This window comes from Talpa occidentalis, unplaced genomic scaffold (assembly GCF_014898055.3).
Source record: "Talpa occidentalis isolate TD23 unplaced genomic scaffold, MPIMG_talOcc4v2.1 talOcc4.2, whole genome shotgun sequence".
NCBI classification, from domain to species: domain Eukaryota; kingdom Metazoa; phylum Chordata; class Mammalia; order Eulipotyphla; family Talpidae; genus Talpa; species Talpa occidentalis.
In genome coordinates this window covers 71,804,482-71,823,728 of record NW_023602073.1, presented here as the reverse complement: position 1 = coordinate 71,823,728, position 19,247 = coordinate 71,804,482, and the positions used below count along the sequence as shown (strand labels likewise).

The 19,247-nt window shown below is 40.8% G+C and overlaps 1 protein-coding gene across 3 annotated transcripts in view; it reads left to right on the top strand.

The window, feature by feature from the left end:
* The window catches only part of PKHD1 (PKHD1 ciliary IPT domain containing fibrocystin/polyductin), a 445,188-nt gene that overhangs the window by 219,598 nt on the left and 206,343 nt on the right, over positions 1 to 19,247 (top strand). For all 3 annotated transcript variants that reach the window (XM_054698860.1, XM_037519857.2, XM_054698859.1), the window contains exons 50-52: positions 1,130 to 1,307; positions 2,872 to 3,067; positions 14,994 to 15,059. In XM_054698860.1, coding sequence (XP_054554835.1) covers positions 1,130 to 1,307; positions 2,872 to 3,067; positions 14,994 to 15,059 — 440 coding nt within the window. The remainder of the gene's footprint in view (positions 1 to 1,129; positions 1,308 to 2,871; positions 3,068 to 14,993; positions 15,060 to 19,247) is intronic.

Sequence of the window (19,247 nt, the reverse complement as noted above, 5' to 3'; positions counted from 1 at the left end):
AAAAGGATATTAAAGCTTAAAGAGGGTTAGTAATTTGTTCAAGTTCATACACCTAGCACATGCCGACAAAGATTTCCAATTTACACCCATTTGACCAGAGTGCCCAAGCATTTAACACTAAAAACAGTTTCCTTTTCATAATATGCCACCAGATTATAAATTGGCTTTGAATATGCTCATGCCACACCTTACTTTGAAACACAACATCCTCCTCCGTCTCATTTCCCTCTACTTTGAGAATTTAATTATCTGCCTGCAGCAAAATGCCACCGTTAAAGATTCTCATGAAAACTAAACCAAAGGAGAAAGGACAGTATTAATGTGCATTGATTTTTTTTTTCTTACTTTTTTTTTTTTCCTGTTCAGTCTGACTTTCTTTTAGGGTCTTAGAATGTGGCTAAATCTATTTATGTTCTATGAATTCTTAAAATCACTTTCTGGGATGGTCTATATAGAATACTTTGTAGAAATGAATGCATTTTACTTCTGCCTTGTCACACTAATATTGTACTTTGCAATGTTCTGCCTCTGTTTCCTCATTTGGAAACATGCAATTTTCCTAGAAACCCTTGCTAAAAATTAGGAAATTAAAGTGAACTCTGGGTATTATACGTGCCTGTATACTGATCCCGGTCACTGCTTCATGCTGGGGAGAGTGCTGAAGCCATTCTTGAGGGGCAGGTGGATGTGGGTTGTTGAGAACCCTAGGCACATTAGGTTTTGCGTCTCAGTCACTGCTTCCTATAGGATCCCAGGAACCACTTATTGTGTTTTCTGCTGTGAATACACCTAGTCTGTGACAAAATCCTGGCCATGGACATTTCTCTGTTAAAATAATAGTATGTAGTCTTGGCCTATGTAAATTCATTAAGATGGCCTAAGATCTGAGCTTTATTACCACCAACCTACCAGGTCAGTATAATGCCCACAACAGCCAAGAGCAGCTTCCCGCAGGTCTGTTTGACCCACACAGTGATTTCCATAGATACACAGACTGAGGGCCTGAGACACACATGGGAAAGACAGAAGATGAATTACGACCGAGGGAACATGTTAGATGCAGAATGGACAAGTGACTTATAACCTGTTTCTTTTTTTCTTCTCTTTTACCCCCACCCTCACCCACCAGAGCAAATGCTTCCAATGTTTCTTATGATTTAACCGTGATTGACAGCAGAAATAAGACAACCACTGTCAATTATGTGCAGGACACATTGTCTGAGCATCACGGCTGGATGGCGCTGCTCTTGGATCAGGAGACCTACTTGCTGCAATTTGAGACCCCTTGGATAAACAGGTCTCTGCAGGTAACCCAGGCATTCACTTACCGGTGTCTTCTGTTTCCCAGGGATTGTTAGCCTGTGTTCAATGAAAGAATAATTTGCAGATATTAACATCTTATGGTGTTGATAAAGCAGCATTTTGGACAGATGAATATAAACAGAATAAAAGAGATGGTTGCTTTTCTTTTGACTTAAAATATTAGAATCTCTTTAAATATCCCCATGAATACAATGAAAAACAAATTCTAAGCGTTTTTTTAGAATTGTATTCTTATTTTATGGCTTAAGAACTAACTTACCCCCGAGAGATGTGTTTTAGCCAGAGAAAATGTCTTGACAGGGCATTTTTACATTGCTTACTGCCACCTTGTGGTCAATGATCAACTTGCAAATGAAGGTCCATTTGGGGTGGGTTGAAGGAGTAAAATGGTTAGAGGAGGGAAGATAGAAATAGCCACGTGGAAAGTGGGTGCATTTTATGAAAATAAAAAAGTGGGTTCCTCAAGCTTCTTCTCTTCCTTCTAATGTATTTCTTGCTTTATTTCTCATCATACACAATCTCCCTAAAAATCATGAGAGCAGGTCTTAAGGAGCTAGAAGCTTCTTTAGGTATTGCTCTTTCAATTTCCTCCCATTATCTCTCAGAAAGGATGTACACCTCTTCTTCCCTCCTTTGGGGTCACCGAGGGAACCTTCTGGGGAGTTTTCATAAGATGAGGACAGTAGAATAGTGACTCTGGAGGTGGGCACCGTGGATTTCTATCTCGGCTCCTCATTCTCCCACTGCCTCAGTTTCTTCACCTGTAAAATGGGACAGCAGTCATTAGAAAATTTTCAAAGCTTGAAAGCCTCAGTCTGCATAGAATGTACCTGGGCATGTAGCATATGCTCCCGTAAGTTTCAGCATTCCTGTTATAAGTAGAGAACTCATTTACCTTTACCTGCCTATTTTTTTTTAAATTTATTTATTTATGCATACAAGAACTGGGGTACAGGCCCTAGGTGCAGGGGGTGAGAGGATTCACCAGAGACAGAGTGGGGAACAGAACAGGCAGACTGACTGAAACACACTGCTGAGGGGAGCAGCGGGAGAGACAGGAGAGGTCTGCTGCACCATGTGGGTATCTCCTTGGCCGGGGATTGAACTCGTGCTGCTGTGACTGCTGATAGCTTGATAGCACTGTCTTTAACTCCTGAGCCTCTTTAAGTTATGGGAAAATATGAAAAGGAATGCTAGACCTGGTTTTGTCTCTTTTAGCTCTTTGACCTGAGACAAGTCAACTGATTATCAGGGGTCTTGGTTTTCTCCTTTGTTAATTGAGATCGTTAAATAAGAAGAAATTTCTTTCATTCTTCCCAGTCTATGATTTTTTGTACCTATATTTATGAATTTACTATGGATTTAATAGCTCAGAAAACCCAGTTTCCACAAGAAAAGTCATCTATGTCTAAACTCTTCCATCTGTGTTCTTTGCAGTTCCTCTCCTCTCTCTTTCCCTACCTTTCTCCCTCCCTCCCTCTCTACCTCTCTTTTCTGGTAAACCTTCCTTACTAAGTGAGCACTGTTACACTTTTCTTTCACTTCCAGTACTCAGCAACAGTTGCCAACTTTGCTCCTGGGAATTACCTCCTGCTGGTACACACAGTCCTGTGGCCTTACCCAGACATCATCGTAAAGTGCGGGAGTCGAGTAGGACAGTCCCTTCCAGCTCCTCCATCTCCTGGTCAGGACCAAGCTTGCGACTGGTTCTTCAATAGCCAGTTGAGGCAACTCACCTATCTGGGTAAGTATACTTGGATGAGCATTTTGAGGGTGTGTAGTCAGAAACCACTATTCACTTTGAATCAACACATTGGTGCTATAATGTGATGCGCTGAAGGGAACAGCTGTGAGTTATAGTTAAGGAGGCAGACTCTAAAATCAGACTGCCCAATAGAAATCCCAGCTCAGGGCCTCCCCAGTGGTGTAGCAGGTTGAGCACAGCTCTGTGAAGCTGTCTGCAGCCTCTGCAGTGTGGGTTTGATTCCTGGCTAGCCAGGGAGAGTCCCACATGGCACGGCAGACCTCTCCTGTCTTGCCAGCTGCTCCCCTCAGCAGTGTATTATAGTAGATCTGCCTGTTCTGCTCCCCGCTCTGCCTCTGGTGAATCCTCTCACCCTCCTATGCTCTGGCCTGTACCCCAGCTTTTGTGTAAATAAATAAATCTTAAAAAGAAATCCCAGCTCAACACTTACTAGCTAGGGAGCACTGACCAGGTTCTCTCTTTATCTCTTAAGTCTCAGCTTCCTCATCTATAAAATGGAATAATGAGGGGACCTACCTCAAAGTATAGAAATTAAATAAATTAAAGTATTTAGCAGAGAAAAGCTTAATAAACATTGCTATTATTTTTAATTCATATTAGGACAGTGTATGTTTATAGAAAGAGTGACTGTAAATAAGATGGCTGGTCATGATCACAGATACAAGGAGCAGCAGGGAGTGACTGACACAGGGAGAGGCTGAATGAAGAGTGAAGCTAATGCAGAACATGAGAAGCAAAGTCATGGAAGGTCAGGGATCCGAGGTCAGGAAGATGAGGTGGCAAGGACAGCTAAGCTGAGGACCAGAAGTGGGCTCTGTCTTGTATCAGAACACGGTGTTAGGAGGAAGAGTCCTGTATTTCACAGGACCAGGAACCCTGTTATGATTGCAGAAGTAACTGAGGGCAATAAGATTTTATTACCTTCTTACCTTCTTGTGCTTGTTTCACAGAAACCCAGTGTGTGGCTCAGGACCATAGATTTCTTTTGGCTTCCTATGCTTGGCTGTCACTCCTTTTCCATACCCTGGAGCATCTGAGTGCCCATAGTGTCCACTTACACCAACCTCAGCTCAGTGTGGTCTGTCAAGAGAACCTGGTAAACCAGGTCTCTAGATGACAATTACTGTGGATTGGTCTGAGTAGATGCTGGTCAAGTTTAGGGGACCTTGTCAGCATGGCAGATCCCAGACGCCGACACAACTTGGCCTAATTTAAGGGCTGGACAGTTGTTCTGAGTCCCCTGTCACTCACACTTGTGCCTCACCATATGTCAGCTGATCTATACTTGAGCCTTAGGACTATTAAATTTTAATAGCACCACAGAGGAGAGAGTGGAGCTTCCCTGGTATTTTTCAAGTCTTTGCCAAATGGATTGTTGTATATTTTATTTGCACTGAATTGCACCATTCAGATTTTATTTCTGATTTGATCCATCTATAAATGTAACCTAAAACTATAAAAACTCAGGATGGACAGAGATTTCTGAGACTGTTTTACCTCTAGAGCAGAATACAGCCATTAGGTAAGAGCAAATAGTTGCCATTAACTTTAACTATGGCTATTCCCTTGATATATCTTCTGGAACAAGATTTTAATTTTAAATTGTTCTCATTCTATGATTTAGCTTGTATCCAAAGAGCTGGTCTTGTCCATTGGCCAAATTTTGTTCATGAACTGCAATTTATACCCTCATATAGGCCAACAGGACAAAGGAACATTGTGGCAAAAATTAAACAAAAAAAAAAAAAAAGGAAAATCATGTAGCTACAAATGTTCTCCTTCTTTGGTAATTTATTGAATTAATAGCAAGAACTTACATGGTATAAATGAACATCTGTGTATATAGATGTATGTAGAAGCATTTACTTGTACCTATGTGCATATATATGATGTAGATGAACATTTCAGCATAAAATATTTTTTTAAAGATTTATTTATTTTATGCATCTGAGAACTGGGGCACAGGCCAGAGGTGTGGGAGATAAGAGAATTCACCAGAGACAGAGCAGGGAACAGAACAAGCAGACAGACCGAAAATACTGCTGAGGGGAGCAGCAGATGAGTCAGGAGAGGTCGCCGCGCCATGTGGGCAGCTCCCTGGCCGGGGATTGAACTCATGCTGCAGTGGCTGCAGACAGCTTCACAGGTAGCATCTTAACCCCTTGCACCTCCAGGTAGGCCCAGCATAAAATATTTTTAACAGGTAAAAAGACTTTATTAGTTTTCACAAAATTATTTGTATCAGAATAGTCTAGCATAGTCTCCTTTGAATAATATGAACTGAAATAGGTTTGAACAGGAAGACTCAGGAGGTTGGCAGAATGTGGAGACCCTTGTTTCTAGAGGCTTTGCAGTGCTGCATAGTGGCTTTCATGGTTATTTGTGTTCAGATGCTCTGAGTGGGTGGGGCAGGTGGGTGGCTGGCACAGAGAGGAGATGAAGACCCAGAAGAACTGAGACTGGCTCTGCTCCTCTATAGGAGCTGCCCATGCCACTATATAGGGTTGTGTGAATTCTGTTATGATGTGGGTTATCCTCTGTGTAAAGTTTGCAGCATCTCTAAATAGGCTAATAATGCCATAATAACAGCGAGGTAGCACCAAAAGACCCCAGGCAATAGAGTTCCAGTTCTCTGCCGTGCATTTTACATATTGATGAATTTGTTACTTTCACTTAATTGGTTTTTTTCCCAAACCCTATGACTTTCTAGGTCTGTGACTGGGATAATTTACATAAAATCCATTTAATCCAAGAAGAGAGGCTAAGTCAAGGCCTTACAATCTATGTGGACATATACCTGGGATGCAAAGACATGGGGAGACTTGTGTGAACAGAGCTTCATTTTATCACAGGGACCCTGTTTGGCCTCCTTCACAGCCACTGAATTTCCTCTTAGACTCAGGGGGTGAGGTGGAGAATCCTTCTTCTTTTGCTGGCTGGTGTTCCATTCACAGTGCTGCTCCACTGACAATTGGCTGTGTTTCATTCATTTCTTGACCACTTCTAAGTAGACCATCTTTTGTATTATTTGTTTGCAATCTTACTGCATCCCTTAGGATAGGAAGTTTCAAAAAATCATAATTATCTTCATTTCCTCCATTGGGCTGATTCTTGTGTGATTTAAGATACCTGACCAGTGTAGGCCCAGCCCAGAAAGGAACAGCTCAGGACCCAGGCATTCTGGCTCCTGGCTATGGATCTCTCCACTAGAGTGTGCTGCCCACTAAATAATCATTGATCACTAACCAAAAAGGGTTGGGGGGACTGGCGAGGCTGTGGGAGAAAACTTCTCTGATCCCCAGTGACCAAACAAAACAAACAAACAAACAAAAAAAAACCCTGCACGTCTAATATGTTTTGACCCTTGCATTTCTCTTCTCCATCGAGGCAAGTTTTGTCTTTGTTCTGCAAACATTTTCATGGAATGCAAGTTCTTTGGAAAGCTCATGGCCAGAGCTCAGGGCTTAGGGTTTTAATCAGTGGCTGGCTGGCTATTTCACCTGAGGCATGGAATTATAAATGCTCCATGCCTCAATGGTTTCATTTATACAGCGAGGTGAAGAATATTTACTTATCTTTTGGAATTGTGGTGCAAAACACCCAAATATCTTCAAGCATGATTAACATGCCAGGTCACTTTACTACAAATTTTCTTAATAGATTATGTCTCTAGAATTTTTTTTTTTTTCACAGAAAAGTAGCCATGTCATGTGCCTTGCACTCAGTTATACACGTCATAGCCTTTCTGCAAGGGTCTCATTCTGTTTATCTTGGGGGAGATTTTGCAAGAACTCTGAGGTCCACGATAATATGACAAAGATGGTCTGCGGGTGCTGTGATTGAAATGTAATACCACTTCAGCAATTGTCATCCACAGAACAGGATAACCTTGCTTATTTAACATTATCTTTTAAGGAGATTGGTTCAGGTTTCCTTTTAAAAAACGCCAGAGAATTCCACCCAAGGAGCCACTTACAAAACAAGCCACAAGTGAAGAACTTGTATGTGGCAGTTAGTGTTGGGACCGAGAAAGGGCAATATTTGATGTGACGAACACTCATGAATTCCAAACTGTATCTTCTATGCTGTGTCTGGGAATGGGTATGACTGTAGAACAAGTGTTCTTTTATATTTTTGAAGTTGGAATCCAATGCAATAAGCCCACTTTCATGTATATGTGATAGGATTCACTGTCAGCTCTGTCCTACACAGATAGTTCCCCACTGCCTCTTTCCCTGCTGTTTTTTTTTTTTTTCCCAGGGATGTTTCAGTTCATGGTGAACTATTTTTATTTTTTAGTTACATTAATGCTATGAAATAATTAGTCAGCTAATTAATCTGGTTTACAAGCTTTGTAGGATTCTTCAGCTGTCAGTCAGACCCAGGCCCGAGGCCTACATCTAGTCTCAGCTCTCTTGCCCATGTGATTCCCGTTGCCATGGCTACTGGCTACATCTGCTGACACCCCACTCTCTATTTATTGCTTAATTAAGAATTTCACGCTCAGCCCTTATCTGCCTCTAAGAACAAGCGCACACTGTTAAGAAATTCCAAATTTAGGCCCAGGCACAAGGAAAGCCTTTCTTGAGGGCTTGGCTGGATGGAGCCTCTCTAACGATCTTCTCGGCATCCCAGCCGCCACCCTTCAATCAAAAATCATTAAATGGGGCAGAGATAATGAGCATGCAGCATATCAAAAGCAGGATGTTTGGTTGGTCCAAGGAGGAAAAGCTGCTAGGCCCCATGCTCAGCTTTACTTCAAAGGGAGATGAGACCCCTCATCACTGGGGCCTGATAAAGCCTCATTTGTTCTGGGATTGACTTATGCAAAAGGTCTGGTATGTCGAGGTCCCATCTCACAGGCGTGGGGTCCCCCCACCTCTTCCTTCTACCTCCACCAACCCCCCTCCCTGGCCTTCCGCACACTCGTGTGTCAGCACTTAGGCAGCTGGGTCCCCCAAAGCATCAGGCGGAGCGTGTAATCACTGACTCTGCACTCACAATGGCCACTTGTAGGGGGGTGGCGGGAGGAGGTCTTCATCACAATAGGAACACAATTATTGCAGCTGCTGGGGAGGGCTATGCTTCTTCCTGTAGACATATAATAGGCCTTGCCCAAAACAGGAGGAGAAGGTTGGGGGGAGGCGGTAGAGGTTGAGAGGGGTGGAGAACACAATCTTGAGTTGATCATTCATATTCTTACTCTTGGAAGCCTGATGCGGAGCCAGTGGGGTTCCAGCAGCTGCTCGTGCACAGCCCTCTTCTCATAATTGTACATTCTGTCAGGGGTCAACTTACTTTTGACCCTGTCCTTTTATATCGGTAAAAGGCTATTTAGGGCAAACTGTTGGGTTGTGGCAGGGTGCGTTAAACACTCACAGCCCCTTGCCATTGCTTTCTGCCCCACCCAACCAGCAGCCGGTGATAAATTCATATCAGATGCTGCACCATTCACAGTCGCACCCCCTAGTTCACACAGCCCCCATTTGTGCCATGGAGGAGCAGCCGAGCTGGGATATTGTGTGAGGCAGCAGCTGAGAGAGTCTGCCTGCTAGGCTCCTGGGTACCACCCTCTTCTGATTGGACAGAAAAAAGACATGTCTAGCCCAGCAGACCCCTGTCTGTCTCCAAATGTGCCCTTCACCAAGATAAAGGCAGGCTGCTTGGCAAGAAGCCGGGGTTGTGGACCATGAGGGTGAGAGAGCTGTAGATAGAAAGACAGATGGACTTTATTGTCTGCTCCAGTCGCCCTGAAGAACTCAAGTCACATCCCACAGGCAGCTTAGAAAAAATGCTCTTAATGTGCGAGATCCTAAAAATGAGGAAAATGTCCCTGCTTTCCCCCCACATAGATACTGCCTAAGTTTCTCTTTTGTCCAAGTGCTGAAGGCACTGGAGGGAACAGGCTGCTGCCTAGACCCTTCTTTTCCTCCCTGATCTAGAAGACCCCATGCAAATCCTTGAGAAGGAATCCTATTAGGGTTTAAGGAGGAAAGAGAACTCAATTGGCTCCCCAGAGCTCTTGGGGAGGATTGTATAAGCAGAGCAGAATCATAATCCTTGGAAACTCTGCAGCCATCCTCATGCCGAGGCCCTCTAAGGCAATCTAGAGCATTCTAGTTAATAAATTAATTTACATTCTTATAGAAAACTCATTTCCCCAAAGATCCCCAAGGATTTTTACCAGTAATATAGAGCACTGACTTCAGGGAAATGCACTAGCCTTTATGGCAAAACTATAGAGAATGGAACAGGACTTGGAGATGTGAAAAGGAATTATGTTCTTGATTACAAGCAAATTTTCCAAAAGAAAAGAGCTGGAAAGAAGGGAGAAATGGAAGGAAAGAAGGAAGAAGGGAACACTTCTAAGTCCACATCAAATACTTTTCCTAGAAATTATTCAGGTTAAGTAACTAATTCTTAGAGAAACTGAGTGTCTAATCTTAATTCATGTGAGTATGGACAGTATCACTGGTATATAAATGGACTTTTTTCTGACTCTAGGTGCTGGACTTTTCCTGGTGTACTGGTATTGCTTTTAAAGAAAAAAAAGTGTAAAGATTTTCTTCTTCCTTGCATTTATAGGATATCCTGCACTTACTAACTGTGCTTCTTAAATTTTAGATTTTTAACCCCTTCGTGATAGGTCACATCCTCACGCCTTCTGCACTGTTATTTACTTGAGATTATTTTAAATCAGTTCCCACAATGTCTTACATTTAAAGCCTAGGTTCTTGTTCAGTAATAATATCCAAAAAATCATAGGTTTCATGACCTGGTTGCTTTGTCTGAAATACATTGACATTCATAGTGATTAAAATAAAGCTTTCTATGCCACTGAAATCAATGCCTCACTTTTCATATTTTGGTAATACAATGTGGCCTGCAAGTTTTAGGTATAGTTGTTGAAAAGTAAAAGTGTGAACCTAAGAATCTCTGTTTTATTCCACTCTCTCCTAACCTGCTAAGAACACCTCCTCCTGGGAGTAAACCACATTTTTGAAAGTACAGAATGGGAGAACTTGTGAAATTCCTTAAATAAGTGTTTTATAAACCTGCTGACGGGCAAAGAGCTGGAATACTTGTCACTAGGTCCTTCTCGATGTTCTGCATCTGTAATCTGCACAAGACCCAGGAAATCACAAATGTCTCATGCAAGTGTGGCAGACATCGCTCTGAGTCAGAATAACAATTGTTAGTGTTAATTAAGAAGGTTTAATTGAGCTAACTCTCAGGACTGTGGTTAATGCAGATGTATCTCTCTGTCAGCATCTTGATCAAGGTTTTTACTCTTACACTTAAAAACGTTCTTCTCTTACGTGAATGAGTGTTACTGAGAATCAGAGAAGTCTCAAACATAATCACAGGATTTTCATATAATATTTCTGTGAAGGTTTTTTAAAAGATCCTGTGTTACAGAGCTAAGGCCATTGAGTCTGTCGCTGTGAGTCTAGAATGGGACAGAAGTATGAGTGTATCTTGTAAACCTGTCTTTAGCTACCCAGGAACCAATTGATAAGAAAGACTGTGCAGCTAAGTGAAAAAAGTTGACTTCTGGGGAGCAAGGTCAGATTCCCTGAAGAGTTAGGGGGAAACAGAGCCAGAATGTGGGTGTAAGGCAGATCCTGGAGAAGAGGTCGTTGTAGAGGATAGGGCAAGCTAGAGTGAAATGCAGAGACCACCAAATCCAACAGCTGGCTCATGAGGCTAGAGCTGAAGTGGTATAGCCAGAGCTATACCACGGAGTGGTGGTATAGGAAGTCAGATTTTCTTCTTTTTTAAGATTTATTTTTATTTATTTATGCATATAAGAACTGGGGTGTAGACCAAAGATGTGGGGGATGAAAGGATTCACCAGAGACAGAGTGGGGAACAGAACAGGCAGATCTACTGAAATACACTACTGAGGGGAGCAGCAGGCAAGACAGGAGAGGTCTGCTGTGCCATATGGGTTAGCTCCTTGACGGGGATTGAACTCGTGCTGCAGTGGCTGGCAATAGCTTGATAGTGCTGAGACTTTAACCCCTGTGTCACCAGAGAGGTCCTAGAAGTCAGATTTTCTAATGACGGGCATACAGAGACTAGGAGAGAAGGCATGAATCAGGGCGAGACAGGATAAAATTTGCAAACACAGATTTCAGTGGCTGTTTCATCTTCTCAAAATGTGTAATCAATGGTTGACTTATCCCAGGTAAATGTGACATGAGTGAGCAGTCTTAATATGTGCATTGGTAAAATGATAATGGAAATGTGAATGAAGAATAAAATAGGCCTGCTAGGATATGTGTTTTTTTTTTCTGTTTATTTATGGATGGGTACTTATTTCTTCCTTCAAAATTTCAGAGACAAAAAGACTTACTCAGGGAGAGAGTTAATGTTTTCTTCTTGGTACCATTGTGAGTATAGAATTCTCCAGGCATCCCACATAACTGGCAGCACTACTATCATATCTAGCTGAGTAACTCTCTTTGCCCTTACCAGGAGCCATTTTCTTAGCACATTTCCTCTTAGATGTCTGTGTTTATAGCAAGCTTAGATCATATAGCACTCGTCAAAATAATTTGGCAATAATTGACCTAAAGACTTCTTTTCTTTTTGAGGGCCAACCAGCTATTCTTACATTTCTGGGAAGGATCAACTGCAATGAGGCTCCATTTATAAACAAAGTAGATTAACCATTCTCATATTACAAATACAAAATCAGAAATCATAAGCACTGAGAAAACATATGTACAATATCACAGCTTGCGTAAGGCTTTTAAACTTTTCCTGAGTCGATACCTTTATTCTCAAATGATTTTCATCCCTCTTTGTATTTATCCAAATTGGAAATGACATTTAGCGTTTACATTGTCTTTTATAGAGTCAAAGCACTTAGCAAACTTTAGCAGAGCTGGTTAAGTTGCTTATAACTCACTACAATGGCTCATGATGATTAGGAGCAGCTGTAAAAAGAGTAAAAAGGATAAGAGCATAGTTTTTGTATTTTGTTAACTGCTTCCTAGAATAATGAGCGTGCCCTATGAATGGTACAGATAGTGGCTAATACTTACTGTTCATTATATGCAGGCCCTCTGCTAAGCATATTGCATGAGAATATCTCATCTTTTCTTCCTAACAGCCCTGTACGTAGGCAGTATGATTACTCCCATTTACAGTTGAAATGAGCAAGATTTGAAGTGGTGAATAACTTGGCCACATCTAGGAACAGGAAGACCTGGGTTCAAATTCAGACTCTAAGACTCTGGCACTCATATTCCTCCCTACCACAGTCTGGGGTCTCTTATGACCTAGAAATGGTTTTGGGGAGAAATATAGCCCTCTGAGCCTTGCTCACAAGCTCAGAACCAGCCCACGAAGGAGCTCTGTACACAAAGGAGCAGGTACAGTAATGGCATAAAAAGTCAGATTTTTCTAATTTCTACTTTGGGTAACTTTTGTCCATTTCTTCTGATACTGCAACTGCTTTTTTTTTCAGATTCAATGCTATTTATGCATTTGGTTTCATAGAGCGAGCAATAACTTGTTAATGTGTGTTTGAGTTTCATTATCTGTCTTGGGAATGAGGTTTCTCAGGAGGTGGGAACCACTTGTGAATCTGTAGAGTCTGAACATAATCAGTGGCCACTTAGTTCAGAAGCCATTGACACAGAGCAATGGACAGGGCGGGACTGGAGCAGGAAACTCAGGCACAGCGCTCAGTGAAAGGACAAATGGACGGCCTATGATGGGAGTTGGATATGTGGGGGCTTAGCCTTTCCTGTCTTTGGGCTAATCATCCCAGTAACTGTGCTGCATCCTATTTATGTCATCCTTTTCACCCCAGTGGATTTTGGATGCATTAACCATTTCCCCTCAACTTCAAATTTCCTCATATAGCTGGTGGGAAAAAATATTTCCATTCTATCTCCTGACTCCAACCATTCCTCTTATAGTTATAAATTTTACTTACTTTGGGTAGAAGTAATCATTGTAAAATGACTAGACTGATTTTGAAAAAGACCCTTTATATATAACTTTACTTTCCTTATCTTGGTGACCGTGTCTTAAGAATGAGGACACAGATGTGCTGGAAACCATTAATAAAGATGATTTTTATAAAACCTTGAAATGAAATGTTTTCCCTTTTCAAATGATTCCTGGAATTTTTTCTAACCTTTCATAGAATTTGATTCTACTATGATATTTAATCCCTTTCTCTTGTAGAAGAGTATTCTATTTTTATAGCACTTTGCATGTTTTACTTGTCATCTTGCCCATATTTCTTTTCCTTTTTTTGATGGATCTTAATTTTTATTATTTTATTTTGTGGTTGCTGTAAGAGGGTTACTTCAAGTTTCTATTTATTTAAATTGCCATTAAGTGCTAGGTATCAAGAGCAGAATACTTTTATAAACTTAGAATTTCTAAATCTGTCCATGAATATTAAATATCTGGACATCGATCTATATCTTGTCATAGGTACATTAGAAAATGCACCTCCCCAAGATTTAGAGACAAAACTATCTACTAATGCAATCCTAAGTTCACTGTAGATGATGCTTGGTAGATATTTTCTAAATTGAGAGTAAGCTTGGCTAGATATTGCAGTATAGTTTTAGAAGTGATTTTCAATTTTAGAGAATACATAGAACACTGAGAAAAGTGGATATATTAGACAATGGAGAGAAAAAAATGATGAGCTACTTGGCTGGTGGCTTTATTATTACTGTTTAAGTTAGAAAGTGGGTGAAATATTCAGTAGGATAAAGAAGCAATATCAGCAGTGATAAAAGTAGACACATAAACAGCATGGTGACCACTGTACCTGGCCTCAGCCTATGTAGGGCATAAGGAGAAAAACACACTCATGCTTTTCCTATTGAGAAAAAAATAAAATGAAAATAATGGTCAAAATAAGAATAATAAGAACAGAAGGATAGGCAAGCTTGCCTCATGGATTTTTTTTTTTTTTTGGAAATATTTTCTTCATAATGTTTTGAAACTTATGCCTTGTACTTAGAAGAATGATGCTAAGTCTACACCCCCCTAGGGTGGAGCAAAGGGTTCAAGGGTTAAGGGAAAGCAGTTGGAGAGCATGGCTTTGACCAGGGCTCAGAGGTGGCAGCTTTCAGCAATCCTGGGCCTTCCAGTGGTGGGAGGTGCTGACTCCATGACATCTGAGAAGACGGAAAGGTAATTAACCAATAAGAGACAAGGTGTTACTGAAAAGTGGAGTTTGCGCACCTGATTACTAATTAATCAGGCGTGAGAGCACCTTGTAGATGCATTCACTATTTAATTATAGCAGTCTCTCTTGGCGAAGGAGCATATGTTCCCAGCTTAATCTACTGGTTTATACTGACATCAAATTGTCATTATCAGAAAGAATCAGGCCTTTTGATTATTTCCACTAATTTATTGAACACTTAAAATTAATGAACCCCAGGCCTTTTAAATGTGCTCAGTTGGTTTGGAAGATGGGAGGAGAGAGGGGGGTGGAGAAAAAGCTTTCATTAAAAGGACAATTTGTTTGGGTAAAGGTAAAGCAAGTACATTTCATGGGTGATCTGAAATCTATTGGTGAAAAACATGAATTCTTAAAGCTGAGCCTTCAAGATGATGAAGAGAAAATAAGCCATGAGGTGTGCCCTCCTGGTCTCCAAAGATCAGAAGACTAACATTTTTTTCTGCTTCTTATTTTTTATTTGCTTATTCTTTAGAGACATCACTGCGGTTAAACTAAATCAAATAAAAACCATCAAAATCAAATGTTAGAAATCCACTGTTAGATAAAAATAGTTTTATTTTGAAACTATTAAGGTTGGGGAGAATTTGGCGTAAAGTTAACTTTCTCAAATATTAACATCTTTCAATCATTTCATATTTCTCTGCATCAAACCAAGTTGTGACTTTTTATATTCAGTTTCAGGTGAAGGCCAAGTACAAGTGATTCTCCAAGTGAAGAAAGGTGTGCCTCCAACTATTTCAGGTGAGCATTAACCCACCAAATACAAGTACATGGTCCAGAAGAGTGTTCTCAAATAGTCCTACAAATTCCTTCCACCCTATTATTTATAACTATTATTTATAAACACGTATCAACCTAAGGCTTTTTATGTCTTATACCCTACAGCTAAAATAAGTCTGCTTGTCAAAGAGAGAAATAGGAAGGGAGCACTTATTTAAAAAAAAAAAAAAAACATTGTAAAGTAAGAAGAAAAACATGTAAATAAGTGCATTTCATAACTTATGGACCATATGTGCATAAGTATTTGATTCTAGATCTGCAGATGGGCCATTAGCTCCCCACCAAATGGAAAGAAAAATTCAAGGTATATCAAAACTTTAACTGTTCTTAGTAATTTCAGGAAATCAGGGTAAACAAATACCAAAGTCACAGGGGTCTGTGAAATCTTTGTAACTCATAAAAGCTAAATTCTCAAAGACTAAATGACTCAAAAGCACCTTCTAATGTATTTTGTTGTTTGTTTTTGTTTATCCAAAGTCAATTTAACAATACATTTGCAGCAGGGATAAATCTCTTAAAAGGCTCAGTTTTCCTTTGATTTCTTCTGGTTGTTTTAGACCAGGGCCATGCTAATCAGAAAATCATCTAATTTCCCTATTTAAATTAATAAATGGATGACGTAAAGGTACCGAACTAAGACTATAAACTAGAAGTACTGATGCTTCTTAGGCTAGGAAGAACATGATTTTTTTTAATCTTCAAAACTGTTGCTGAGCTGCCCTAGTCTTTTGCTTTTTTTGCCCCTGGCCTTTAGCCTTCTTTACCCTTTAGGTGGCTCAAAATGCCTTGTCTGCTGAGTGCCTTTTAAAAAAAAATTATTTATTTATGCATACAAGAACTGGGGTGTAGACCAGAGGTACTGTGGGGTGAGAGGATTCACCAGAGACAGGAGACAGAACAGGCAGATCAACTGAAATACACTGCTGAGGGGAGCAGTGGGCCAGACAGGAGAGGTCTGCTGCACCATATGGTTGCTCCCCCGCCAGCCGAAAATCAAACTCATGTTGCAGTGGCTGGTGGTAGCTTGATAGCTGTGTCTTTAACCCCTGCACCACTGGGGAGGCCCTGCTGAGTGCCTTTTATATGAGGTGAGGGGATAGACTGCCATGATGGGGTCTTATGATCACCCAGGAATGTTAATCAAATGCCAATCAGTAAATATGTTTCCTTTAAAATGATTGTTACCAGGGAAAAGTGTCTTACAATTTTTATCTTTCTGAAAGCTGTGTGTTCAAATTCCCCAAGAATTTGATTGGTGGGATCAGTCCCCGTATCCTAGAGAATGTACCTGTAGGGGGCGTTCTCATGTCAGGTTCCCCGGGAGATGCTGGCCTGCAACCATTCTCATGCAACCATTCTCTCAGCTTCTGGTCAGTCACATGGCACATAGTATGGAAATTTCTAAATGAAAGTGTCTTTAGAATGACCCTGTGGGCAGTCAGTATCCCAGCTTTTCAGCAAGGGTCAGCTTAACAGGGAGATGCTTGGTCTGGCAGTTACTACATGCTGAATAAACTGAAAGCTGATGCTCCACAGAGTTGTAGAATTTTAGTAAGCGAAGGAGCCTCATCTTAGCCTGTCCAATTGCATCATTTTACTCAGGAATATAGAATTTACTTACAGGCCTGTGGGTCAGTGGCACGACCCACACAAACCAGGCTTCTGTCCTAGGGATCTGGGGCAGTAGGGAAGGGAGAGGTCAGGGGTACTGGGATCTTGACCAAAATTCACACACCTATAGTTTTTAATGTGTCTAATTTATTTAAAGATTTGGAAAATAGATCAAAGTCTGAGTATCTTAAATCTTAAAGCCATTTCCTTCTCAATGGGCTTTTTGAATGATTTCGCCCAATGCCTTTCCTTCCTTAATTTTCACTTTTATCCCCAGTGTTCCCACATTTGACCATTGTCACCTTGATCACCATGCCCCGATTGCCACATTCAATAACTTCTTCATTTTCCCTTTCTTATTAAAACTTTGCTGCTGTCAAGATCACTTTTGCTCTCTAGAGATGCTCTATTTTTTAGGGTTCTAAGACATTCCTCTCCCCTGGTTCTCATTGTGTATCTCTGGCTGCTTTTTCACAACTCTTAGTAGTCTTCTTTTTTGTCTTCCCACCTTTCTATATTAATAATAGCCATATAGAAGCCTGATATTAACTGTATAGAAATCTAATAACTCTGCAAGAGACTGAAACATGTTTCCTTCCCCATTAAGTGTTCTTGTCTGAGGGCAGGATGGCATTGAGTGCTCAAATTCATTCATAACAACATCCCTTAATATGGCCCCTGCAACATTCTGTTTGTTCAATTAAAGACAGTTTCAGCCCTTCTATAAACAAAAGTGAAGAATGTTTGTTTTCCACATCTGTGATATAAAATTGGAGTAATTAGGGGTTTTTGAGACTTGACATGAAGTTTTAAAGAACCTGATCATTATCTATTTGAAATATCACCAGAAATAAGGTGTGTCAGACAATTCTTACTGGCCTCTGTGATACTAGTTTTTGGTCACTTCAATAAATGCTCCCTACCCTCACTTGAATATTTAAGTAAAGTATTATGAAGGAAGTGAAATTTGGAGGAAACTTAGTAAGATATTATAGTATTGGCATTTATGAAATATTTACATAACCTCTTTTTGAGTGAGACTTCTTCCAAGATGTTGCCTGATATTTTGTGCTAATTAAATTACCTAAGATTTCTACTTGACCACAATCTACATACTTTTTAATTATCCTGGAACCTTAATTAGATCATGACTAGTTGGGAGTGGGGTTTGGATAGACAAAATAACTGGATGCTCCCCATGGTTATCACCTCAGTCATTTTTTCTTTTCATTCAATAATCCTTTAGAATCATCATAACTATGATCAAATTTTTGAAATCCACCTCTCGGTAGACACCAAAGTCCATCTGTCTGACTTAGAGCTCTCTCCCATCCTTCAGATTCATATCCATCCCCTGTTTCCTGTATCTCTACCTGGAAGTTACACAGGTATCCCAAAATCCTTCACAACCCAAACAATCCATCTATGCCAGTCTTAACTGGCCACTCACCCATTATCACCCGTGCTGAAAACCTGGCAGTCACCCTTGATTCCTGCATCCTTGTTACTCTTCACACTGATTATTTCTCTAATTTCATTGCTTGCCTCCTTCCAGCTCAGCAACAACAGGTTGCTTATAGTGCTTCTACTTGATCTCTCATTTCTTGCCGTTGCTTGTTTCTGTTGGGAATGCACACCCTCACCATATACTCTCCCCATACTCCTTACGGATATAGCTCCTAAACCTTTAAAATTCATCTCAGATGCACACTCCTTAGGAACCCTCCCCTGGCAAGGACTCTCTTCCTCCCTTGGTTGGGTACCATTGACAAGAACTTCCCTTAGACTTCCGTCCTCTTAATAATAACTTACACAACTTATACAATGTTATTATCTCCTTGGGGATGAACGTGGAATAGTCTTCTTTTTGTTCTCATCCCTTTTTAGAACAGTTCTAAAGAGAAGGATCTCTATTTATGATTGCAAATTTAGTAAGTTTGAATGAGATTTGCCCCCCTCCCATTCATGTGAGTTCTTGAAACTCCCAGCAAATCTCCCTAACCTGAGAAGAAATCACTTTTCATGTAATGAATATATTTTCCCTAAAAGACTTAATTCCATTGATGGCTTATTTTGGACTTCTTAAGGTAATCCTGAATAAAAGAAGGTCTTTACTGGGGAAAAACACTTGGTCATCTGTGAATCTTCTCAGACTCCTTGTGGGGATAATTCTCTGTCCTCTGACTTTGTACTGGGGCATACACTCGAGAAAAGAACACCTAGGCACACTCAGCATGCTATTGTGCAAAATGTGATATGGGACTGTGGCCCTTGGAAATTGTTAGATTTATGTTTCAGTTCCATGATGCAGAAGACAGGGAGATGGTTAGAAAGAAAATGTGGGCCTCCCTGGTGGTGCAGTGGGTTGAGCGTTGTACTGTGAAACTGTCCGCAGCCTCTGCAGCGCGGGTTCGATTCCTGGCCGGCCAGGGAGATTCCCACACGGTGTGGCAGGCCTCTGCTGCCTCACCCGCTGCTCCTGTCAGCAGTGTCTTCAGTCCACCTGCCTGTTCTGCTCCTCTTTCTGTCTCTGGTGAA